General features: G+C 40.3%; 1 protein-coding gene across 2 annotated transcripts in view; it reads left to right on the top strand.

Moving 5' to 3' along the window:
- The window catches only part of ascc3 (activating signal cointegrator 1 complex subunit 3), a 544,034-nt gene that overhangs the window by 152,581 nt on the left and 364,114 nt on the right, over window positions 1-27,339 (top strand). For both annotated transcript variants that reach the window (XM_043687007.2, XM_043687008.2), the window contains exon 13: window positions 3,267-3,338. In XM_043687007.2, the coding sequence (XP_043542942.2) occupies window positions 3,267-3,338 (72 nt within the window). The remainder of the gene's footprint in view (window positions 1-3,266; window positions 3,339-27,339) is intronic.

Here is a 27,339-nt window from a genome sequence, read left to right as displayed (position 1 = left end):
CAATGCACTAATCAGTAAAAAGCAACTCTGCGGGATAGGGTCTGCCATTGATATTTTGTCACTGGATATCCTTTTACTCAGAACACAGGACAGGATAGCAACTGAAACTGAGGTTTAGATTACATTCCCTACAGTGTGGAAACAGGCCCTTCAGCCCAATAAGTCCACACCGACCCTCCGAAGAGCAACCCACCCAGACCCATTCCCCTACATTGACCCCTGACTAATGCACCTAGACTATGGGCAATTTATCATGGCCAATTCACCTAACCTGCACATCTTTGGACTGTGGGAGGAAACTGGAGCACCCGCAAGAAACCCACGCAGACACTGGGAGGATGTGTAAACTCCACATAGACATTCGGCCGAGGCTGGAATTGAACCTGGGATCCTCTGGCCTGTGACCAATCAAAATGGTGAATGCTTATTTGGGAAGATGCCAAATACATTAACGGATTTGGTCGAAAACAGAAATTAAATGACACATGAAAGCAAGTGCATGAACTTCCCAACAACTCATTCTGATCCTTGAAACATTACCTGTCTTTTGTGTGGTTGATCTGAAGCTTGTGTATTACACATTATCAACAATCTCAGGTCCATCGGACTGGAATGGAATCAAAGTCATCCTTGATACCTAGGGACTGCCTCAGAGATAGAGGAAGGAGGAATTTATTGGTGAGGTTGAAGCAAGCAATGATGTGGAATTTATGGACTTGAGACAGAGTGTATTTATGCTAGCAGCTTGACTCAGGTTTAAACAGGATGCTGGGATTGTATGGTATGACTAGAAACTGTATATATGAACCAGTGACAAGAATAGGAGACTTGATCAAAGTCAATGGCTTCATTCTTTAGTTTCAACTAGATCATATTTTACCTCGTCCTTAGTCTAGATATTTAGTAAGCTGTTTAGTTACAGAGGTAGTTGACAGGTTGAGCAAGGCAGTGGAGAGATAGAGCTGTTGTTGTCAGTGCACATGTGAAAACTGACCCAATGCCTGTGAATGAAATTACTAAGAAGTAGTATATAGATAAAGAAGAGGAAAGAATAGAAGAATATTGATGCTGCAAAAATATTGATCCAAAAAATATTGATGCTGCAGTATTGTTAAAATGTTTCTAGAGTTACCTTGGCTACAGTAAGATAGTAATAAGTGGAACTGAGTGTTGACTGCATTAAAAATTCTCAAATCTGAGTAATGGAATAATGCACTAGATTAAATTAGATTTCATTGTCAAGTGTACCCGAGTACAGGAGTACAGTTAAAAGTGCATAGAGTTGTCATTGTCTGGCACCATCTTAGAATACAACAGCAAAATTAAAAAGAGCCAAAATTAAAGAAACGGAAGGAAAAGAAAATATCCAGATTACCCCCTCCACAGCTGCTGTCACAAGTCTTGAGTCAGGCTCCTCAACACCACCTGCGCTGGACCCACCGGACCCACCAATGCTGTAGTGCTGCCACTGCCAATTCCACCATCATGAGTCCTGCACCTCACCTCCACCTGTACTGGACCCACCAACATTGAAGTTGACATGCTCTGATGCCATCACTCATCCATGAACCATCTCACCGATACCATTTTGGAATCATTTCATGACACTGAAAGAAATCTGTAATGTAACATTTTTCAACTGAGCCTCAATAACCATTACCAGAAGTGACAATTAGAATTGAATGCATTACAACAACTGTTAACAAGTAAATTCAACTCTGATTGCAGTTTTATTTTCCCTCTGGCCAGTACCCATTCGTTGTGAACCTTTGATTTAACAGATCTAAAACATAATTTCAACATCACACAGGAATTTAGTTTCTGAACCAATGGGAACAAATGCATTTCTTCCTTGGCTGATATTGGAACAGGGCAAAAGTGAGGACTGCAGATGCTGGAAACCAGAGTTTAGATTAGAGTAGTGCTGGAAAAGCAGGTCAGGCAGTATCCGAGGAGCAGGAAAATAGACGATTCGGGCAAAAGCCCTTCATCTGGGATAGAGGCAGGAAGCCTCCAGGGTGGAGAGATAAATGGGGTTGGGGGGGCTGGGGGAAGGTAACAAAGAGTACAATAGGTGACTGGGGGTGGGGAAGGAGATGATAGGTCAGAGAGGAGGGTGGAGCGGATAGGTGGGAAGGGAGATTGGTAGGTAGGACAGGTCATGAGTTCCAATCTTCCAGCTCAGCACGATTTGGACAGGCTGAGTGAGTGGGCAAATACATGGCAGATAAAGTATGGTGTGAATGAATGCACTACATCACTCTCCCAAAGGACATAATTTGTGACCTGTTTGGCTGTTTCAGTGCTGCCACAAGGATCTGTGTGGAGAGATCAAAATATAGAAATGCAAGCAAGTCAAGTACAATATTGGAGAGGAGTGATACTTTCAGACATGTTGGAAATTACTTAACGATTGGAGAGGAGCAGTAGTGTAAAAGAATAGTATCATTGAGAAATAGAGTTACATTATTTGCTGTACTGAAAGACTAATGGAAGGAAGAGTAGGAACCATGCAGCAGATGGCACTTGCTGAAAGACTTGGCCAGCAAAGAAAGTTGCTTTTCTGTTCAGTTGCTAAGGTAAAGTTTGGGTCTCATGGAGTGACCATGTTGGAGAGAGAATTAAGAGATCCAGAGAGAAGGCAAAGAAAACAGCAAGCTAAGGGAAGAGATGGCTGATAGGAGTATTGGTCTAATAGATAGACATAGGTAGGGGATGATGATTTCTGGGGGATGAAATCAACAGAGATGACACGCAATCTTAATGTTAATAAGGTTATGAGTTCTTTGGATTTTGGAGGTGAGTGTAACAGGCTAATAATTTACAGAGATGATGTTCTGGGGATGATTATGGCATAGTGTACACCCCTTTCCCTGGTTAAGAGTTAATTTAATCAGCTAATTCTTTACTTTATCTTCTTGCAATATAAAAATGAGCCAGTCAATAAACTTGCTACATCTGTTGCTTAAATTTGACAATTAGAGTTTATAGTTGTCAAGTGTTATTCAGCAGCATCTTGGGAATGGAAAATGTTAGATTAGTGTGTACTGAGATGTGTTTTTGTTGCTAATGTTGTAAAAGCAAAAGTGACTAGAAATCAGACCTTATCTGCTCTTCTGGCTGATGGATTATAGGCTGGCCAAAGTGAGGAGACGTGTTCATTTTCTAAACTTGTTGCTCACTTTGAAGCAGATTTGGAAATAAATTATTTGCTTTTTTAAAAAACCGTTTCACTTTTATTCAACCATAATATTTTTTTTTCATAGATGCAGCAATTGCATGATATGGAGGAAGTATGTTACGAGAAGGTTTTGATGCAACTGAAAGAAGGACACCAGGTAAGGTTAATTTTGTAAATTCTCATGAGTTTACATGCTTAAAATGACTAGAGGACCAGAGCCATATTGTCATTGTGGTTACAGGATTTAGCAGAAATCAGCAATATGAATGAAAATGATCAAATATCTTGGTAAAACATGTTAAAATAGATGGTCCTGCAGTAGCATATTTCCATAAAGAGTTGTCTTTATCTCCTTATGGCAGGTCAAATGTTGGGACTGGAGATTTGACTGTTCTCTAGTTGAAGAAATTTTATTCCTGTTATATTCCTAGCTGATTGTTTTCACTGGATAAATCCAATCCCAGAATCAAGTCTGGCTTTATAGATCATATACAGTTTTCTTTTGGATCTAATGAGATGATCTCCCACAGATGTATAAGTATGTAATGTTGTAGACTTAGTTTTAACAATAAAACTAATGTTTGTTCTGCAAAAATAAAGACCAAGTTATTTACACATAAGATGCTTTAAAAAATTTTGAAAAATATATTGAAAATAAAATGCCAATAATCACACTAATCTTTCTTTGTAGTGATCAGAGGCACTCTTTGCACAGTTCTTATGTCAGAAAAATCACTTTCCAAAACCACAGTAGCCTTAAGGTAACTGTGACCTCAACTCCCAGTCTGGAAAATGTGATCAGTTTTTTCTGGACCATTCAAATATGAATTTAAACATTTTCAACTCAAATAATTTCTTTGGGATTTTTTTCAAATAATTCTGGTGAAGGACTATCCCTAAACACTTTACTCTAAGATGTTCTAGTTTTACTATCTTCTCCCCTTCTCAAAAGCACTACTTTATCCATTCATCTTCATCCAAGAACTTCTGCAGAACTGCTCCAAAACTGAAAATTACAATAAACACTTTTCTGTGTTGTGTGTTTTGCTTAAGCTTAAAGTTCCAGAATTTTATAGCAGAAACCTTGATGCCTTGTTCATTTGTAAACGCTTCCAATGTCAATAAAAATAATTCATTAGTTTTGAAAGCTACACCTTTGAGCCATTTTAAAACCAATCACATGGCTGGAGAAATTCCTCCAAGTACATCACTAATTCTTCAGACACGGAAAAACCCATGTATCACTTATTCACAATTCATAAATCCAAACTTAAAATGAAGGATAAATCACAGAGGCCTTAAGTGCTGATATTATTTTACTGAAGTCTACTTAGAACTTTTCTAGTTTGAAGTGTAATGTAGTTGGAGATTAGAAGTAATGACCAGAAATAATCAGTGCTAATAAAAAAAACCTAGAAGGAATGTTTCCGAAATAGAAGTTCTCACTAACTCCTAACTGTGTGTGACTGAAATCAAATTAGACCATCATATTGGTCACAATTCATTGTTTTTATTTGCTGAAGTACAACTTTAACTATGTGTCATTCATTTGTTAAAAATGGTTTAAAAATTAATATTGAAGTTTTATTTTGTTTATTTCTATAAAGTTGCTTCCACTTATGAAGTTTTGCTTTGCACTTTAAAGGGAGCTATTGGCATAGTGGTAATGTTAGTGGACTAGTAATCCAGGGCACCAGGCAAATGCCTGGTGCCATGGTTCCAACCCCATCCATGGCAAATGGTGAAAATAGATTTTGATTAAGAAAACAGAAGCAATGTGAATTGTCATGAAAGCCATCTGAGCCCCTAATTACCTTTTGGAGAATGAAATCTGTGCTGTTTATCTGTTCTGACCGACCTGTGACTCCAGTTCCACAGCAATGTGGTTGATTCAAGTGCTCTCTGAAATGAACTAGGCAAAAGTGGGTACTGCAGATGCTGGAGATGAGATTCAAGATTAGAGTGGTGCTGGAAAAGCACAGCAGGTCAGGCATGGAATGGGACCATTCGCCGCAGCCACTTTGGTGCGAGCGATTCGGCGCAGCCGGTTTGGCGCAACCCATTTCGTCACAGACCCATTTTGGCACAGAACTGTTTCAATAGTAATTATTCAACTACTATTATTAAAATATATTAAAATAAAACATAGTAATATACAAATTATTAAAATAAAATAAGACCCTTTAAAATGCCATCAACAATTTTGTATTTGCCTTATTTCTTTCATTTTTATTTTCTTTTTAACATTTTTACTGAAGAGGATAAACATTATTTTTCTTTTTATTGCTTTCATTAATGCTTGTAAGTAAGCCTGAAAAGGAATAAATAAGAGCTGCGCCAAATTGCTCGCGCCGAAATGGGTCGCGCCGAATGGTCCTACACCCAGTCATGCAGCATCCGAGGAGCAGGAAACTCGACATTTCGGGCTCTGTCTATGTCTCTCTCTACGTCTGTAGACTACAGACGTTTTGTGTTTGTTTCAGACTTCCTCCACAGAACTTTGCGTTTATTTGTATGAGGAGGGGTTGTTGCCTCCTTTTGGTGAATCTGTGATTAGCTTTCTCTTTAAATTTAAGATGTCACCCATTTAAGCTTCCAACTGAACATCATGGGGAAATGGTTAGATTCTCACTTGTTGGAGATAGTGTTATGAACACTTTGAGGACAACACACATGCCAGAAGATCAGAACAACTGATCTATAATTGTATTTATTAAGAAACTTGGTTGATTAGATGTTCATGTTTAAAACTTCATGCAGATAAGATATTCAATCAGTCATCTTGGTAAATAGAGAGAGTCCTTTTATGTTGCGACCAGTGGCGTAATGAGACTAGAGCAAGGGAGTACACCTGCATCCATGGTCATAGGAATTGTTGCTGTCTTGTGTTTGGTGTGAATATTATCACTTTTTAGCCAAACCTGGATGTTGTCCAGCTCTTTTTCATGTGCATGCAGACTGCATCAGTCTTCTGTTTCAATCAAATTGCTTCTTGGCTCCAGCAGAAACCTGCCTTACCTATCCAGCCTTTCCTCATAAGACTATCCACCCATTTATTTGGTAAACGTTCTCTAACCTGCTTCCAATGCATTTACATCTTCCTTAAATCACATGATCAAGACTGTATACGGCACTTCAGACATTGTCTCATTAGTGCTCTGTGGAAATGAAGCATAACTTAATTCCTTTGGTTTTCAATTCCCCTCACAATAGATTAAAGTTTCTATTACCTTTTCAAATGTACCTGCAAACTGACCTTGTCTGATTCATGCACCAGGACATACAGATTGTTCAGCATCTTTGAGCTCAGTGATCTCTATTGTTTTCTGTTCTTCCAGCTAAAATAAATGGTTTTTCTAGTCTTTTGTTTTATTTCCCCACACTATATTCCATTTGCCAGATCATTTCCCGGTCACTTAAACAATATAACGTTTTTGTAGGTTCCTTATATCATTTCCACAATTTATTTCCCTGTCTAACTTTGTCTCATCAGCAAATCTGGCAACTAGACCTTCCATCCTTTCATCCAAGACATTTATATAAATTGTAAACAGTTGAGATCCCAGCATCAGTCCATTTTGGTGCACCACACATTCCATTTTGTCAACCTGTAAACAACTTGTGCCCACCCTTTGTTTTTTGTTAGCTGATCAATTTTCGGTCTCCAATGTGCTACTCCCTACACCATGAGCTTTTACCTTCCACAATAACCTATGATGTGACGCTTTGTCAGATCCTTTCTGAAACCTAAGTACAGTACATCCACTGGTTCCACTCTATTTATAGCATATTACTTCCTCAGAGAACTCCAACAAATTAATCAAGAAACAGAAGGGATGGAGGAATTCAGGAAAATTACAACCACCAGAAAAGTAATATTGAGTACATTTTTGGAAATGCAGGCAGGCTTATGCCCAGATCCTGATGAACGTCATCCTAGAGTCTTAAAAGAAGTGGCAAGAAAAGTAGTTGATGCATTGGTTTTAATTTTAATTGGAAGATAATGAATACAGCACCTTTATTCAAAAAAGAAGATACCAAACAGGAAACTAGAGGCATATTAACTTAACATCTATCATGATCCCTTTCAAAAAACCATGCCTGATTAGCTTGAACATATCTCAGTGCTCTGCTATAACTTCATTGTGAATAGCTTCTGACATTTTCCATATGATAGATGTTAAGTTAATATGCCTCTAGTTTCCTGTTTGGTGTCTTCTTTTCTGGGCATAAGCCTGCCTGCATTTCCAAAAATGTACTCAATATTACTTTTCTGGTGGTTGTAATTTTCCTGAATTCCTCCATCCCTTCTGTTTCTTGCTTAATCACTTTAAGTTGTTAGTTCCATCATCTGTAGTGAAAACCAATACAAAATTCCTGTTCAGTTACAGTGGAGCGAGGGAGATGCTATTGGTGAGCAATCTTTATTGTTTATAATAGCAAAATATTGAGTTTTGAAATAAAAACAGAAAATGTTGAGAAACTCAGAAAATCTGGCAGCATCTATGGAGAAAAAAATAGTTAATGTTTTGAGCTCAGTATGAAGAGGGAAAAAGGGTCTTATTGAACTGAAAACATTAACTCTGTTTTTCCACAGAATCTTTATATTTTATCCTGTTTAGGAATTCGAGAAACACTTTGTGATTCAGAATATGCAGGAATTTTCAATCTGAGAGCAATATTCAGCCAATATGGGAATAAGGAATTTCCCTCTGTGTGCCTATTATTCATATCTGTATTAATAGAACTCATGGTACTTTGTTGCTGTATCTGAAAAAATCAAATTGTAGAACATAGAAGGAGGCCATTCTACCCAATGTACTTGTGCCCACTGTCAGACCAAACCACCCATGAATGCCACAAACTTTCTCTTTTCTCAAAAATCCCTCTTTGAAATAGAGATGCAAAACCTTTTTGAAACTGGAACTGCTTTCACCATCCTTTGTTAGCAATGCATTCCAGATCGTCTATCTTATTGAGTAGAAACACTTGTTTTTTGAGTATTTTAATTAGTTGTCATCTTGTTATTTGCTATTTTGTCCCTGTTATAGCATGAAGTAAACAAAGTTGCTTTTTTTGCAGTTACGGTGATAAATGCACAATATTTTGGACCCCTGGTGCTTTGAAGTATTTTCTTCAGGCATCAGTGTTGAAATGGATCATGTTTCTGTTTGTTTTGTGGGAGGTTGCTATTTTATTGGTAAAATAGCTTCAATGTGTTTCCTTTGAAAATGCAGAATGGTAGGTGACAGACTAGTTGTAAGCATTTGGGATGACAGATGGAGCTTGTCTCAGTCTCTTTTTTTTGTTGATTTTTCAAGTCATACTGTGAAAAGTTTTCAGCTCTGTTTGGCTTTTGGGAAATTAAAACTTGGCTATTCAGTCATTTATTCTGATCCATCTGCTCTAACTAATGAGACAGCATGTTTCAGCCTTCAGTTTGAATTAACAGTTGCATGTACAACTCCTTCATCTGTGCATTATCCCCATCCTCTTGAGTTGCTTTCTGAGTGTCGATGTAGAATATCTGAGACAAAAATATATGAATATGACCTACAAAGCCTTAATTTTAAAGTTCTCTTGTGGCACTCTGCTTCAAACAGTTGCCAAAATTGAGGTGCTGAAATGCTGAGAATAGCTCCATGGTGTAATGTAAAGAATGCTGACTGGTTTTGATGTTATGGAAGGTGTATTTTAATCACTTGTATTTGGCGGCTATTGTAATGTGAAAACAGTTCTGATAATAACATTTTAAAGCTGATTTTGCGCATTTTGTGTAGGTTTAGTTGAGAACTTCAGTAAGATGTTCGACAAGGTTCCCCATGGGAGACTGATTAGCAAGGTTAGATCTCATTTGTTGAAACTTTATTGCTGGAACAGCACAGCAGGTCAGGCAGCATCCAGGGAACAGGAGATTCGACGTTTCGGGCACAGGCCCTTCTTCAGGAATGAGCAGAGAGTGTTCAGCAGGAGAAGATAAAAGGTAGGGAGGAGGGACTTGGAGGAGGGGAGTTGGAAATGTGATAGGTGGAAAGAGGTCAAGGTGAGGGTGATAGGTCGGAGTAGGATGGAGGCGGAGAGGTCAAGAAGAAGACTGCAGGTCAGGAAGGCGGTGCCGGGCTGGAGGGATCCGGCTGAGACAAGGTGGGGGGAGGGGGGGGATGAAGAAACTGGTGAAGTCCAAGTTCATCCCCTGCGGTTGGAGGGTTCCCAGTCGGAAGATAAGACGCTCCTCCTCCGACCGTCGGGTTGTTGTGGTTTGGCGGTGGATGAGTCCAATGACCTGCATATCCTCGGTGGAGTGGGAGGGGGAGTTGAAATGCTGTGCCACAGGTTGGTTGGGTTGGTTCGTCCGGGTGGCCCAGAGGTGCTCTCTGAATCGCTCCGCAAGTAGGCGGCCTGTCTCCCCAATATAGAGGAGGCCACACCGGCTGCAGCGGATGCAGTAGATGATGTGGGTGGAGGTGCAGGTGAATCTGTGGCGGATATGGAAGTTTCCCTTGGGGCCTTGGAGAGAAGTGAGGGGGGAGGTGTGGGCGCAAGTGTTACACCTCCTGCGGTTGCAAGGGAAGGTGCCGGGAGTGGAGGTTGGGTCGGTGGGGGGTGTGGATCTGACAAGGGAGTCGCGGAGGGAGTGGTCTCTACGGAAAGCTGATAGGGGAGGGGAGGGAAATATATCCTTGGTGCTGGGGTCTGTTTGGAGGTGGCGGAAGTGACGGCGGATGATGCGCTGTACATGGAGATTGGTGGGGTGGTAGGTGAGGACCAGTGGGGTTCTGTCCTGGTGGCGGTTGGAGGGGCGGGGCTCAAGGGCGGAGGAGCGGGAAGTGGAGGAGATGCGGTGGAGGGCACCGTCGACCACGTCGGGGGGGAAATTGCGGTCCTTGAAGAAGGAGGCCATCTGTGTTGTACGTATTTTGAACTGGTCCTCCTGGGAGCAGATGCGGCGGAGACGAAGGAATTGGGAGAATGGGATGGCGTTTTTACAGGGGGCAGGATGGGAGGAGGTGTAGTCCAGGTAGCTGTGGGAGTCGGTTGGTTTGTAGTAGATGTCCGTGTTGATTCGGTCGCCTGAGATAGAAACAGAAAGGTCTAGGAAGGGGAGGGAGGAGTCCGAGACTGTCCAGGTGAATTTGAGGTCGGGGTGGAAGGTGTTAGTGTAGTGGATGAACTGTTCAACCTCCTCGTGGGAGCACGAGGTAGCGCCGATACAGTCATCAATGTAGCGAAGAAAAAGATGGGGGGTGGGGCCAGTGTAGTTGCGGAAGATGGATTGTTCCACATACCCTACGAAGAGGCAGGCATAGCTGGGGCCCATGCGGGTGCCCATGGCTACTCCTTTTGTTTGGAGAAAGTGGGAGGATTGGAAAGAAAAGTTGTTCAGGGTGAGGACCAGTTCGGTCAGTCGAAGGAGGGTGTCGGTGGAAGGGTACTGGGTGGTACGGCGGGAAAGGAAGAAGCGGAGTGCTTTGAGTCCTTCGTGATGGGGGATGGAGGTGTACAGGGACTGGATGTCCATGGTGAAGATGAGGCGTTGGGGACCGGGGAAGCGGAAATCCTGGAGGAGGTGGAGGGCGTGGGTGGTGTCACGAACGTAGGTGGGGAGTTCTTGGACTAATGGGGACAGGACCGTGTCGAGGTATGCCGAGATGAGTTCGGTTGGGCAGGAGCAGGCTGAGACGATGGGTCGTCCGGGGCAGTCAGGTTTGTGGATTTTGGGCAGGAGGTAGAAACGGGCAGTGCGGGGTTGTGGGACTATGAGGTTGGAGGCGGTGGATGGGAGGTCCCCTGAGGTGATGAGGTTATGGATGGTCTGGGAGATGATGGTTTGGTGGTGGGGGGTGGGGTCATGGTCAAGGGGACGGTAGGAGGAGGTATCTGCGAGCTGGCGTTTGGCCTCAGCGGTGTAAAGGTCAGTGCGCCAAACTACTACTGCGCCTCCCTTGTCAGCTGGTTTGATGGTGAGGTTGGGGTTGGAACGGAGGGAGTGGAGGGCTGCGTGTTCCGAGGGTGAGAGGTGATCTCATGGAATACAGGGAGAACTAGCCATTTGGATATAGAACTGGCTCAAAGGTAGAAGACAGAGGGTGGTGGTGGAGGGTTGTTTTTCAGACTGGAGGCCTGTGACCAGTGGAGTGCCACAAGGATCGGTGCTGGGTCCTCTACTTTTTGTCATTTACATAAATGATTTGAATGCGAGCATAAGAGGTAAGTTTGCAGATGACACCAAAATTGGAGATGTAGTGGACAGCGAAGAGGGTTACCTCAGATTACAACAGGATCTGGGCCAGTTGGGCCAAAGGGCTGAGAAGTGGCAGATGGAGTTTAATTCAGATAAATGCAAGGTGCTGCATTTTGGGAAAGCAAATCTTAGCAGGACTTATACACTTTATAGTAAAGTCCTAGGGAGTGTTGCTGAACAAAGAGACCTTGGAGTGCAGGTTCATAGCTCCTTGAAAGTGGAATCGCAGGTAGATAGGATAGTGAAGAAGGCGTTTGGTATGCTTTCCTCTACTGGTCAGAGTATTGAGTACAGAAGTTGGGAGGTCATGTTACGGCTGTACAACGGTTAGGCCACTGTTGGAATATCACGTGCAATTCTGGTCTCCTTCCTATTGGAAAGATGTTGTGAAACTTGAAAGGGTTCTGAAAAGATTTACAAGAATGTTGCCAGTGTTGGAGGATCTGCTACAGGGAGATACTGAACAGGCTGTGGCTGTTTTCCCTGGAGCGTCGGAGGTTGAGGGGTGACTTTATAGAGGTTTACAAAATTATGAGGGGCATGGATAGGATAAATAGGCAAAGTCTTTTCCCTGGGGTCGGGGAGTCCAGAACTAGAGGGCATAGGTTTAGGGTGAGAGGGGAAAGATATAAAAGAGACCTAAGGGGCAACCTTTTCACTCAGAGAGTGGTACGTGTATGGAATGAGCTGCCAGAGGATGTGGTGGAGGCTGATACAATTGCAACATTTAAGAGGCATTTGGATGGGTATATGAATAGGAAGGGTTTAGAGGGATGTGGGCTGGGTGCTGGCAGGTGAGACTAGATTGGGTTGGGATATCTGGTCGGCATGGACAAGTTGGACCGAAGGGTCTGTTTCTATGCTGTACATCTCTATGACTCTAACTTAACGTGTATTTTTGTTGTCCCAATGAGATCTTTGTTTTCTAAAAGCGAATTGACCATTCAATCTACAGCAGAAATTTTCCAAGGTAAAACCAAATATTAATTATGCATTATCCTTCTAGAAAGTAACTTTGAGTTGCTGGCTGCACTTTTGTTTATTTCTGTAAATGCATATAATTCATTTACCATTGCTTTCCTCTTTCCAATTTTGTTATTGATGTTCAAATCAATTCCTCAAATGAATGACTTCGCAGAAGTAATGGATAATCTAAAATTTAAAAATAAATTTATTTGGTCTGTAAAATTTATAAATTGTCTCCTTTTCAAGAATTGACCAGAATGCAATCTTTTTAATTATCTGAATTGTATTATTACATATCTTTTTTAATTGACAAGCAATTGATCTGATTCTCTCTCAATTTTTCCCGATATTGTTTGCAAAGAAAAACAGACTTCACATTTTTATACTTGGAAAATTATACTGTTGCAAGGTGAGTGAAATTGCAAGAAACAAGTTTATGAATTGTTGGTCGGGAATTGCTGATCTGAGACCTGGGCAGCTGAAGGCATGGCCGTTAATGATGGAGCAGCTAACAGTGGATGACGAGATCAGGATTACAGAAGTGCAGTTTTCATGAACAGTGTGAGACTCAAACAGACTAGCGAAATTGGAACCAGTGAGATTATGGAAGAAATTAAAAGAAATAGAAGATAATTTACAAGTTGAGGAATACTTGACTGCACATTAATGTTGGACAATGAGCACAGGGTTTGATGGATGAAGGAACTTTGGTGCAATTTAGGACATTGATTGCAAAGTTCTAAATGTTTAGAGTTGAGGTGAGTTTATAATTTGGGATATTAGCCAGGAAAGCATCGAGTAGTCAAACATAGCCCAGGCAAGGCAGAATAAGGTGCTATTGTTTCAGTGGATGTGAGTGGTTTTACTCCACATATACAGTTGCAAGTTCTTTTTGCAAGTTGAATAGAATACCAAGATTCTGCAGTCAGGTTCAGCATTAGATAGTTGACAGGAAGAGAAATTGAGTTTGTTGCTAAAGAATGGAGCTTGTGGAGGCAGGCTAGTGCCTGTGGCTTCAATCTTGATAATATCTATCATGGACATTTTAGCTCATCTAGTGTTACATATCAGGCAGGCAGTGGAGGATTCAAGAAGGGTAGTGAGGTAGAGATAAAAAAAGGATAAAATACAAATCCTACATTGAAAAACAACATCTAAATGAAGCATACGATTATTCATAAGCAAAATATCGAGTAACATATTGTGAGGAGGAGGTATAAATTGTAAATCAAGGCAAGTTGCTGTCTGACTTGTATGTGACCAGTATTAACTTCACAAAAGTGTTGAATTGCATTTTGACTTTCATGTAGTTGCTACATTTTCATTTAATTGCTGTTTAAATTTTTAACAAATGATTAAGTCTAGTAATTTTCACTTGAAAAATGCACTAACTGCTAATCGCTGTCCATTGGCCTCTGTTCCTCAAGGAGTTAAAAATGCTACAGACTGTTTTGGGATATTTTAATGATGTCAAATTGTAAAACTTGCATTTCTTATTATTTTTCTTTTTAGTGTCTTGTTGTTTCTCTTTCTCTCTCTCTCTCTCTCTCTCTCTCTCTCTCTCTCTCTCTCTCTCTCTCTCACATTTAATCTTTCTTTCCCAATTTTAGTTTTCTTTTTGTACACTGCATTCTCCAGCTCAACATTTCATTTATTTTTCAATATTAAATCTAGTTGGTTAAAGATTGTTGTTCATCAAGTTCCAAGATAATCCATTGCCCTAACTGCATCATTATCAACTTGTGCATTTACCAACATTGTGAACAAAAACAGAATATAAATATGAATGTGCAAGACTACTTAATGAAATAGGCCCCAGCAAAATCAGATCATTTATTTTCAAAATCTGAGAGGCTCAGTTTTGAAAATTAGAAATTTTGCTTTTCTTCAGATTCGGTTGGAACACTCCGTTCTTTAAAATAAGGCAGGGCAGATGACTGAGGTGTCAGTGGGGGAGCACTTTAGGGCCTGCGACCATAATTCTATTCGTTTTAAAATAGTGATGGAAAAGGATAGACCAGATCTAAAAGTTGAAGTTCTAAATTGGAGAAAGGCCAATTTTGGTGGGATTAGGCAAGAACTTTCGAAAGGTGATTGGAGGCAGATGTTCGCAGGTAAAGGCTGAAAAATGGGAAGCCTTCAGAAATGAGATAACAAGAATCCAGAGACAGTATATTCCTGTAAGCGTGAAAGGGAAGGCTGGTAGGCATAGGGAATGCTGGATGACTAAAGAAATTGAGGGTTTGGTTAAGAAAAAGAAGGAAGCATATGTCAGGAATAGACAAGATAGATCGAGTGAATCCTTAGAAGAGTATAAAGAAAGTAGGAGTATACTTAAGAGGGAAATCAGGAGGGCAAAACTGGGATATGAGATAGCTTTGGCAAATAGAATTAAGGAGAATCCAAAGGTTCTTTACAAATACATTAAAGACAAAAGGGTCACTAGGGAGAGAATAGGGCCCCTCAAAGATCAGCAAGGCGGCCTTTGTGTGGAGCCACAGAAAATGGGGGAGATATTAAATGAAAATTTTGCATCAGTATTTACTGTGGAAAAGGATATGGAAGATATAGACTGTAGGGAAATAGATGGTGACATCTTTGAAAATGTCCAGATTATAGAGGAGGAAGTGCTGGATGTCTTGAAATGGTTAAAGGTGGATAAATCCCCAGGATCTGATCAGATGTACCTGAGAACGCTGTGGGAAGCTAAAGAAGTGATTGCTGGGCCTCTTGCTTTATATATTTGTATCATCGATAGTCACAGGTGAGGTGCTGGAAGATTGGAAGTTGGCAGACGTATGCCACTGTTTAAGAAGGGCGGTAAAGACAAACCAGGGAACTATAGATCGGTGAGCCTGACCTCGGTGGTGGGCAAGTAGTTGGAGGGAATCCTGAGGGACAGGATGTACATGTATTTGGATAGGCAAGGACTGATTAGGGATCGTCAACATGGCTTTGTGCGTTGGAAATCATGTGTCACAAACTTGATTGAGTTTTGAAGAAGTAACAAAGAGGATTGATGAGGGAAGAGCAGTAGATGTGATCTATATGGACTTCAGTAAGGAGTTTGACAAGGTTCCCCATGGGAGACTGATTAGCAAGGTTAGATCTCATGGAATACAGGGAGAACTAGCCATTTGGATACAGAACTGGCTCAAAGGTAGAAGACAGACAGTGGTGGTGGAGGGTTGTTTTTCAGACTGGAGGCCTGTGACCAGTGGAGTGCCACAAGGATCGGTGCTGGACCCTCTACTTTTTGTCATTTACATAAATGATTTGGATGCGAGCATAAGAGGTACAGTTAGTAAGTTTGCAGATGACACCAAAATTGGATGTGTAGTGGACAGCGAAGAGGGTTACATCAGATTACAACAGGATCTGGACCAGATGGGCCAATGGGCTGAGAAGTGGTAGATGGAGTTTAATTCCGATAAATGCGAGGTGCTGCATTTTGGGAAAGCAAATCTTAGCAGGACTTATACACTTAATGGTAAGGTCCTAGGGAGTGTTGCTGAACAAAGAGTGCAGGTTCATAGCTCCTTGACAGTGGAGTTGCAAGTAGATAGGATAGTGAAGAAGGCATTTGGTATGCATTCCTTTATTGGCTAGAGTATTGAGTACAGGAGTCAGGAGGTCATGTTGCAGCTGTACAGGACATTGGTTAGGCCATTGTTGGAATACTGCGTGCAATTCTGATCTCCTTCCTATTGGAAAGATTTTGTGAAACTTGAAAGGGTTCAGAAAAGATTTACAAGAATATTGCCAGGGTTGGAATATCTGAGCTACAGGGAGAGGCTGAACAGGCTGGGGCTGTTTTCCCTGGAGCGTCGGAGGCTGAGGGGTGACCTTATAGAGGTTTACAAAATTATGAGGGGCATGGATAGGATAAATTGGCAAGTCTTTTCGTTGGGGATGGGGAATCCAGAACTAAAGGGCATAGGTTTAGGGTGAGAGGGGAAAGATATAAAGGAGACCTAAGGGGCAACATTTTCACGCAGAGGATGGTACGTGTATGGATTGAGCTGCCAGAGGATGTGGTGGAGGCTGGTACAATTGCAACATTTAAGGGACATTTGGATGGGTATATGAATAGGAAGGGTTTGGAGGGATATGGGCCGGGTGCTGGCAGGTGGGACTAGATTGAGTTGAGATATCTGGTCGGCATGGACGGGTTGGACTGATGGGTATGTTTCCATGCTGTACATCTCTATGACTCTACAGGTTGCAGCACAGTAGTGTTATTTAACTCGAACTTGCATGCTTAATTAAAACCCATTGAGCGAGCTGCAGGTAGATCACTGGGGAGCAATGAATCTATGTTCAGTGTGGCTCAGTGACATTGAATAAGTGAAGTGTTGCAAATTAGCTTTTGTAAATGAATTTATTGAAGGTGTTGATCTAATTATAATCATAGCTTATTTCATTGCATGATTATCCATTTCACTAATCTTTTGCCCTGAATTTATAACATTTCTTTGTCGTAGATTAGAGTTTTTTCCAAATATGAGTTGAAAGGCAAATGTTTTGTTTGTGTTGTCTCTTGGAGCTTGTGACATCTTAAATAACAGTTTTTGTTGATTGTTGTTTCTTTGATACTTTAGTTTTGAATAAATTGCGAAGGATTCCTTCCCTTTCAAACTATTCATTTTTTAAAAAAATGATAGATTGAGCTTCTTAAGATGTTACAATTCTGGTCTGCACTTTATAGCCAGCAGTTAAGTGACATTTTTTTGCTGCTGACTTTTCATGAAAACTGTCCACAAAGATCTGACTATTTACATGGAATGGATTTCACCATTCTTAGTGCTGATTTCATTCTGGCTTTGTTAGTGTGGATCTCCGATGACTAACCATACTGATGCCATCAAATGTCTAATCACATTTTAAAGTTTCTCAGACACCGCAAACCACAAAGTAAAATGTATTGATTTTTCTTCACATTTTATAAATTTCAAACAAAGCAAAATAGAGTGGAATATGGAATTTGAATGCATGCTTAAATATAATAAATGTCCTAAGTTTTTTTATGATTCTGAGTCATAATGGGAAATTTTGACTTGCAACAAATAGAAGTAGGACTTTAGGGCCAGAGAGATTGTTCAGTAACCATTGCCCAGTGAGAAATGAATGGCAGAGTATTACTCAAGTGATGATACGTATTGAGCTGTTAATGTACTAAGGGATGTGACTATCTTTGTACATGGGTCATTGAAAACAGGCATGCGAGGACATTGAGCAGATAAGTAGGTGAGAGGGTTCGAATACATGGGCAAGAAAGTCTTAATGCAGCTGTATAGGGCCATGGTGAGACCACACCTGGGGTATTGTGTGTGGTTTTGGCCTCCTTACCAATGAAATGTACCATAAAGGGAGTGCGGCAAAGGTTCACCAGACTGATTATTGGAATGGCAGGTTTTTGTATAAGGTGAAATGTATGATCCTGTGTTCAGTGGAATTGAAAAGATTGAGTGGGATCTCACTGAATCGCATAAACATCTGACTAGTTATTTTCATTCCCAGGATGTGGCAGTTGCTGGCTCAGCCAACATTTATTTCCCATCCCTAATTGCCTTTGAGAAGATGGTGGTAGCTACCTCCTTGAACTGCTGCAGCCCATTTAGTGCAGGTATACTCACAAAGAAGGGCGATCCAGAATTTTGGCCAAAGACAATGAAAAAACGGTGTTATATTTCCAAATCAGGGTGGTGAGTGGGAGGAAAACATGCAGATGATAGTGTTCCCATGTGTCTACTGTCTATGTCCTTCCAGATTCTAGAGGTCATTGGTTTAGAAGGTGTTAACTAAAAATATTTGGTGAATTTCTACAGTACGCCTGGTACATAATATGCTGCTGTTGAGCATTGGTAGCAGAGGGACTGATTTTTGTAGATGTCGTGCCAGTCACGTGGCTTTCTTCATGCTGGATGATGACAAGCTTCTTAAAGTTGTTAGATTGTCACATCCACGCAAGTGGGGTGGTGGGGGGTGGCACGGCAGTATTACATCACATTCCTGGCTTAAACTTTGGGAATGGTGGGCACACTTTGGAGAGCCAGGGGATGAGTTACTCACTGCAAGATTTCTAACTTCTGACCTGATCTTCTCACCGTAATAGCTGATTACTCCAGTTTAGATTAGGTTAGATTAGATTCCCTACAGTATGGAAACAGGCCCTTCGGCCCAACAAGTCCACACCAACCCTCCGAAGAGTTAACCACCCAGACCCATTTCTCTACATTTAGCCCGACTAATGTACCTAACAGTATGGGCAATTTGATATGGTCAATGCACCTATCCTGCACATCTTTGGACTGTGGGAGGAAACCAGAGCACGCGGAGGTTTCTTAAATGTGGTAACCCCAGGATGTTGTTAGTGGAAGATTCTCTGAGGTGATGTCATTGAATGTTGAGGAGTGATGGTTAGATTATCATGTTGTTAGAGCTGGTCGTTGCCTGCTTTTATGTAATGTGAAAGGTGCTTTTTTTCTCATCACTCCAAGTCTGTAGGTTGCCCAAGTCTTGCAGTATTTGGGTGTGGACTGCCTCAGTATCTGAGGAGTTGCAAATGGTGCTGAACATAGTGCAATCATCAGTGAACATTTCCATTTCTAAATGTAATTGAGGTAAGGACATTGATGAAATAACTGAAGATGGTTAGAACCTAATGAACTTGTGAAATCCCCACAGGGTGAAAACAGATCGTTTGGCCCAGCAAGTCCACACCAACTCTCTGAAGAGTAACCCCCAGACCCATTCTGCTGCTCCACATTTACCCCTAACTAATGCACCGACCCTACACCTCCCTAAGCACAATGGGCAATTTAACATGGCCAATTCAGCTAACCTGCTCATCTTTGAATTGTGGGAGGAAATCTGAGCACCTGGAGGAAACCCATGCAGACACTAGGACGATGTGCAAACTTGACACAGTCACCCTTGGTTGGGATTGAACTCGGGTCCCTAATGTTGTGAGGCAGCAGTGCTAACCACTGAGCCACCGTGCCACCTTAAATTTCTGCAGAGAGGAGGTCATGTTGCAGCTGTATAGGACATTGGTTAGGCCACTTTTGGAATATTGCGTGCAATTCTGGTCTCCTTCCTATCAGAAGGATGTTGTGAAACGTGATAGGGTTGAGAAAAGATTTACAAGAATGTTGCCAGGGTTGGAGGGTTTGAGCTAGAGGGAGAGGTTGAATAGTCTGGGGCTGTTTTCCTTGGAGCGTCGGAGGCTGAGGGGTGACCTTATGGAGGTTTATAAAATTATGAGGGGCATGGATAGGGTAAATAGACAAAGTCTTTTCCCTGGGGTGGGGGGTGCCAGAACTAGAGGACATAGGTTTAGGGTGAGAGGGGAAAGATATAAAAGGTCAACTTTTTCATGCAAAAAGGTGGTACGTGTGTGGAATGGGCTGCCAGAGGAAGTGATGGAGGCTGGTGCAATTGCAACATTTAAAAGGCATTTGGTTGGGTATATGAATAGGAAGGGTTTGGAGGGATATGGGCCAGGAGCTGGCAGGTGGGACTAGATTGGTTTGGGATATCTGGTTGGCATGGACAAGTTGGACTGAAGGGTCTGTTTCCATACTGTACATCTCTATGGCTCTATGACTCTATTCCCAGAGCTGAGAGACTGACCTGCAACAACCACAACCATCTTCCTATGCGACAGATATGATTCCAACGGCCACCCCTCAAGTTCACATTGACTTCAGTTTTGCTAGAGCTTATTGATGCCAGATTTAGTCACGTAAAATCTTCATGCTAAGGGCTGTCATTCTGACTTCAACTCTGCAATTCAGCTGTTCTGTTCGTGTTTGGGCCAAGTCTGTAATGAGCATAGTAGCCCTGATAGAACCCAGAATGAGTGTCAGTGAACAGGTTATTGCTGAGCAAATGCAGTTTGATTGCACTGTCGATGGCACCTTCCATCACTTTACTGATGATCGAGAGTAGACTGATTGGACAGTTAATAGCTTGGTTGGATTTATTTTGCTTCTGATGACAGGATATACCTGGTTAATTTTTCACATGGCTATATGGATGCTAATATATTTGTACTGAAATAGCTTGGGTAGTGGCACAATATGCACTGGAGCACAAGTCTTCAGTACTATGCTGAATGATATCAGGGTCTGTAGCCTGTGCAGAATCTCGTCCCTCAAACAGTTTCATAATGTCAATTTGATGGTAAATAGCATTTAGACATGGACTGAGGGAGTCTTGAAGAAAGCCAGAGAAAAAGCAAGAGGATGTTGATGGCCCTACGTAAGCAATGGTAAAAAGCAACAAATGAATAAGGAGGCAGCAAGATGTGCATTCCATAAATTTATTTTTCCTTCCCTTAGCCTCATTTCAGAATTTATGGCTAAGAAACTAGAGAGGAGCACAAGGTACAGGTAATTTCTATGGTCCACTTTTAATTATTACAAACTACTTATTACAAACTAATTATGACAAAATACAAACATCAATCACCTTATCACTGTGCTTTTCAAAGTGTGGCTTTAAGTTTTGTGTATAAAGTCATCATGGATTTTAATTACTTCAGAGCTAAGTTGTTATTGTTTATAACTTACTGACTTCATTCTAAGTTGGAACAGCATATTTTTGGAAAAAAATTGCAAACTGAGATGTACAGTATAAACAGACCAAAATATTTTTTTCTCCAGCCCTTCCCATTTCCAATTTCACATTGGCACTAAAGACAAAGTAGTTACATGTCCGGAGATGATTACAATATGGTAGAGTAATTTGGCAGATTGTTAAAAAAAATTATCACAATATGTTGGCAAAAAAAATCTGGGTTTTTTTTGTCCTCTCTTGTGTAAATTGAAAATGAAGAGAATTTCTTAAGAAAACAGCTATTTCATAAGTTGATTTTTTTTCTGATGTAAGTGTAACTGCTGAAAGCAAACATTAGGTTGAAGATGGGTCATTTGAAAATAAATTGATAATATAACAGAAAAGCTTCAATTGAAATGGTGTCTTCCAAATGTACACTACTTCTAAAATCAACAATGAGGTGAATGACTTAAAAGGTATAAAATACACTACAATTTTATTTGATTATCTATATAATGTATGACTGATTTAATAAATGATAGAAACAAATAAAAAGGAGCAGGATTAGCCCATTCAGCTCATCAGTCCTCCTCTTCTCTTCAATATGATTATGGCTCATTGTCTAATTCAGTACACGATTCCTGGTTTCTCCCCATGCCCTTTGATCCCTTTAGCTCTCCGAACTATATCTAACTCATTCTGAAAACATTGTGGCTTGGCCTGAATTGCTTTCTCTGGCAGAGAATTTCACAGACTCTCCACACTTTTGGCTGAAGAAATCTCTCCTCATCTTATGGTCTAACCCTTATTGTTAAATGTGAACCTTGGATCTAGAATCTTTGGTTATGAGGAACATGCTTCCTGCATTTACCTTGTCTAGTCCTGTTCGGATTTTATTCCAATTATTTCCTTTCTCATTAGACGATACCCAGTACAATAAGATGGCCTGTTCTCTCATTAGTTCCTCAGAGTATTGAGCTAGAAAATCATCCCATGCTTGCTTCATGAATTCCTCCTTTATTGTATCGTTAACTGATTTCATTTGCCCTATCTATGTACAGATTAAAATTGCTCATAATTGAAGCTGTATCTTTGTACAGATATGAAAATTCAGAAATATCTTGTACAGTAAATTCTGTGTATCCATGAAATCACAAAATTGCTAATTTGTCTATATGCACCAAAAAAAGTCACAACAAAAATCAACATTTCTGGGCAAAAATCATGTCTTTGTGATTTTTAACCTATTTTTCACCTTTTAATTGAGTTGTGCATTTGAAAATGTTATCATTGGCAGGAGTGCTCAGAAATTGAATCCTCGTAAATATGAAGGAATGATTGTATTTGAAAAAGAATTGAACTTTTTCTTGTTTTCTGCATACTAATATGATAGAAAAGAAGTTTTTTGTTGGAGAATGTTGAGACATCATTTAAAACAGAGAACTATTCAGATTACCAAAGAGAAGACTGACAGCATAAACAAAATTTACATTGCCCCAAATGTCCTTAATCTAAATTGCAAAACTGTATAGATCTGCTTACTGCTGTGAGGCAGTTTGCTGAAACAAAAAAAAACTGTCATTTTCAAGCCCACTCTCTAAGTCCATTACATATGGCTGATGACTTTTATAATTTTCTTACCTTATGCATTTCATCAAATCCTTCAAAACCAGGTTAACCAGAAGAGAATTTTTAATGGTGTTTCTTCAACTAATTTCACATCTTGATAGACCATCTTAATAAGCTCTGACTCAGCCAATTACTGCCAAATCTACTCTAGTAGATAACAACAAATCCATCAGGACTTAAATCACTGATATTTACTGTCTGACTTCTGAGATGTAACAGTGTTTTACCTTAGAGTTCACTATACTACCATGTTTATATCACTGTAAGGTGGATTTTGCTCATGAATACAAAAGTGGCAGTATAATCTTGGACTTTTGGCCTTTTTTACTTTGAACTACAAGTGGAGTGGGAGCCCGTCCATAATGTGACACCACTGGGCTGCATTTTGTCAAGGAGGCAGAATCCGAGCATTGAGAAATTTCCTGATTCTGCAATTGAGTCTCCACTTTGGAGATCTTTGCCCCTCATTTCGGCTGAAGTTATGTTGGAATGAGGGTTGCTGCCTCACAAAGCAAGTCTGAGGCAGTCAGTGAAGGAGGAATTTCTTCAGTCACAGAATGGTGAATCTATGGAACTCATCGCCACAGAAAGTTGTAGAGGCCAAGTCATCAAGTGTATTTAAGACAGAGAGAGGTTCTAGATTAGTAAGGCGATGAAAGGTTAGGGGGCAAGTGAGTGGGGTTGAGAATGATCAAATGACTCAATGGGCCAAAGGGCCTAATTTCTTTGTCTCCTGTATCTTATGTTTGTATGGTCAGTGGCAGATGGATATAGAGTCCAGCATGTCTGAAGGCTACTTATGCTTGCTGTGACATGACCCAGTTGTATTCGTGACTGGTAGACCCATTAGACTTTGCCATCCTCCATCCTCCTGCTTTTTCTTCTTCTGCTTGCAAGCTGCCATGTGCCTGCTATTCCCCCCATGGTGGTTACCAGTATCCATGATGTACAAAATAAATGAGGTTTGTAATAGGTTTATCTATCTTCGAGATGCTTTTCAGTGCCTGATGAATAATTTGGATCAGGAAATAGGGATTTTAAAAGGATTCAAGTTTTATTTTAATTATTGGGGCTGTCTTGACATTTTTATGAGGTTGTAATGGGGGGCAGTGGTGCAGTTTTTCTCTTCCAAGGAAGATTTTGAATGTCCATTTACTACTTCATTTTCATGAGCATTTCTAAGATGTTCCAGCTTTAGAAGAACTTTGGTGGTTGATTAAACCTGATTGCTAGTTATGAGGCTAATGCAAAGATTTTTGAAAAAAAGTATTTTTGAAAGCAGTATTGAATGAGGTGATGGGTATAGAGTCAATGGTAGTTTTCAAAGGGCATTCAACAAATACAGAACAGGATAAAGAACAAGGACAGAATCACAGTATGGAAGCAGGCCTTTCGGCCCATCGAATCCGCACTGACCCTCCTGAAGAGCTTCCCACCGAGGCCTACCTCATACCTGTAACTTTGCATTTCTTGTGGCTAACCCACCTATCCTATGTATCCCTGCGTACTATGGGCAGTTTAGCCCAGCCAATCCACCTAACCTGCATTTTTCTTTGGATTGTGGAAGGAAACTGGAGCACCTGGAGGAAACCCATGTAGACATGGGGAGAACATGCAAACTCCCACAGACAGTTACCTGATGGTGGAATTGGGGCCACGTTACTGCTGCTGTGCTGTAGCAGGGCTAACCACTGAGCCACCATGTTGACCCTTACTGGATTATTTTTTCAAAATACTGTTTAAGAGCTAATGTGCTGAAAAACCATTTTGTGCTGTATTATTACATGACATAGCAGTAACTATATGGTACTTGAGACCATGCCTAAAGAATTATTGCTGCAGTAAAGCAGGACTGAGTGTAAACTCCTACATGAATTGCCTTTCAGGCAGCATCCGAGGAGCAGGAGAATTGACGTTTCTGGCATCTGCAGTAGATACAGAAACAAACGAGTAGAAGATCAAAACAAGCTAAGGCAATTTCCAAAAAGAACTGACAATTATTTCAGAGCTTTCTTTGCACAGCCCTGTCTTCCCTTCAATCATTCAAAAGTTTACTTTGTAGAAAAGGTACAAGCACACATTTGGTGCTCACACACATAGAAGAGATAATGGGAAATCAAGTTGAGAAAGACCCAAAAGTCTTGATAAAATCAATTTCAATTGTTGAATTATAAAATGATTACATCACATTCATCCCATCGTATCCGTGACAGATTTTTGCAAGAACAGCTCCGCTCATCTCACTCCCACCTTTTTCGGATAGTCCTGAAGGTTCCTGTGCTCCTGGAAATCCCACATTCCAAAAGATACCATTTTATAGTGCTCTGCATTAAATGTCATCTGTCCCGTGTCTATCCATTTCCCCAATTTGTGTGATCTTGAAATCTATCTCCGTTCAACTCTCATACTGCTTCCACATTTCACATCGTGCACAAATTTTAGAAGTTGTGTCCTGCAAACCCAAGTCTTGGTCATTATTGCAGCATTTACTGTAAAGTTTCATCCAATCTGTAAAACAACTGATCACCACTACTTTTAGTTCCCAGCCACGAAGCCACCTTCCTAGCCATGTACTTGGTGTGCTTATCATTGCAACCTTCTTTTAATAGGAGTGTAACATTTGCAATTTTCTAATTCTCTAGCAGCACATCTGAATCAAAGGAAGGTTGAAAGATTATGGCTATTATCCTTGCACATTTCAAATCTTATTCTCCCAGTATTTCATGGATGCATTTGAACCAGTTCTTAAAATGTTACGTGAAGCCAGCTTCTCCCTCCAATATCTTTTTTTAAAATTAAGTCCATTCCATTCCAGTAGCCTCCTCTTTCATTGGGACTATGAAAACATTTTCTTTCTTGTTAAACACACAGTGAAAAGTACTCACTTAGCCCATACCGATACCATCTGTCTCCCAGTATAAATCTATTTCATTTAATGGTTGGTACATTTGGAATTGGGATATACAAAGGGATCTTAGTGCCCTTGTACACCAGTCAATGAATCTACATAAGTAGACACCACAAGCAATTAGGAATGCAAATATTATATTGGCCTTCAGTGCAAGAGGATTTTAATTCTGAGGTCAGGATGTCTTAACTGCAGTAATAAAAGACCTTTGGTGAGACAACACCCAGAGATTTGGACTCCCTATCTAAGAAAGAATACACTTTCTGTAAAGGAAGTTTTATAATCACAGTCTCTTAAATGTTTGTTTTTTGAAGTTTGTACCATTTAACCCACCTAATTTTCTACAACCAATTGTAGCAATACCACCTCCCTCATTGGATCAAAAATATACTAATCTAAAACATTCTCTTGAATATAGATTATAAACTTTTGCCCCACCCTGTCTTTTACAAGATTCCTATCCTAATTTTTATTAAAGCCCCTTATTTTAGTTATTATAAAGTTGATACCTCTGTAATATCCTTGAAAACTTTGTTCCTTTCTATCTTTCCCGTGAGGTGGTGACTTATGGTGTATATACCCAGTAATATAACAGTATCTCTAATGCCTCTGAGCTGCAACCAGATAGAATCTCCTATAGGGATCAAAGACAGAATCTTTCTCTTCCGCAGTTGTATTCTTAATTAATACTTCCACCCATCTTCCTTTGTTCCTCTCCTGTTTTCTTTGAACACTTTGCAGCTAGAAATATTTAGGATCCAGACCATAAGGTATAAGAGCAGAAATAGGCCATTTAACTCATCAAGTCTGCTCTGCCATTCAGTGAGATCATGGCTGATCAAATTATCCTTAACTCCACTTTCCTGCCTTTTCTCATAACCTTCAATTCCCTTTTTGATTCAAAATCTGTCTATCTCAGTGTTGAATGTACTTAATGATCCAGCTTTGACAGCTTTCCACAATAAAGTATTCCATAAATTATCTACCCTCTGAGAGAAAATTCTCCTCATTTTGTCTAAAATGTCGAATCCCTTACTCTGATATTATGCCTTCTGGCCTGAGAGCCTCTTTCTGAAGCCTTCATATACACTGGCTTAGAGTTTAGAGTTTTATCCAAACAATTCTGGTCTTGAACAATTAACAAAGTCCTGACTGTCAGGTATTCTATGTTTGAATCATTGTAAACTATTTTCTTTACCTATCTGTTTTATCCATTTCCCTTCTGCTAAAATTTCTGCAGAACTATCTGTTAGTGAAACTAAAACTGTCCAAGCTGAGTGTTTCTTCCTAAATTCAAATTTAAAAAGTCCAGATTCTTCCTTTTTAAAGCTTCATGCGCTACACACTCAACTTTATAGATGTTGATCTATTTAGTCAAAATAATGGAATAGTGATCAAAATAAATCATGAGCAAACTGCAGTATTGTAATTAAGTTGCACCTTAAGTACTTTTGTCATGTATAAACAAGGTATTCAAGTATGGGAAATAGTGTAAACATGAAACTGATTGCTCATGTTGAGATTTGAGACTAAAGAAACTTGGTCTTTCAGCTTGAAAAGATATACCGATTTGTCCTTTCAGAAGTTTTAAGCGATATGGAATAGGGAAGTCTGTAACATTATTTTAAAATTAAGTTTTGAGGAAATGGCATGTAGTCATCAAGATTAGTCCAATTGAAGCAAAAGTTAGGTTTGATCTCGGGAAATGCTACTTTTTTCATTGTGATTAACATATGGAATGGGCTCCCAGATATAAAATTTGAGGTAAAAGCTCTGCATTTATTTACAGACTACTGAGACAAATGGCATTTGTCCCCTATCGTTATCATATGAAAAGAGAATTTAAAAGGT

The sequence above is a fragment of the Chiloscyllium plagiosum genome, unplaced genomic scaffold (assembly GCF_037043375.1).
Source record: "Chiloscyllium plagiosum isolate Xiang-an unplaced genomic scaffold, Cpla_swu_hap1 HiC_scaffold_3, whole genome shotgun sequence".
NCBI lineage: Eukaryota > Metazoa > Chordata > Chondrichthyes > Orectolobiformes > Hemiscylliidae > Chiloscyllium > Chiloscyllium plagiosum.
The sequence above is the reverse complement of the archived record's forward strand: the minus strand, read 5'-3'. Positions and strand labels throughout refer to the sequence as shown.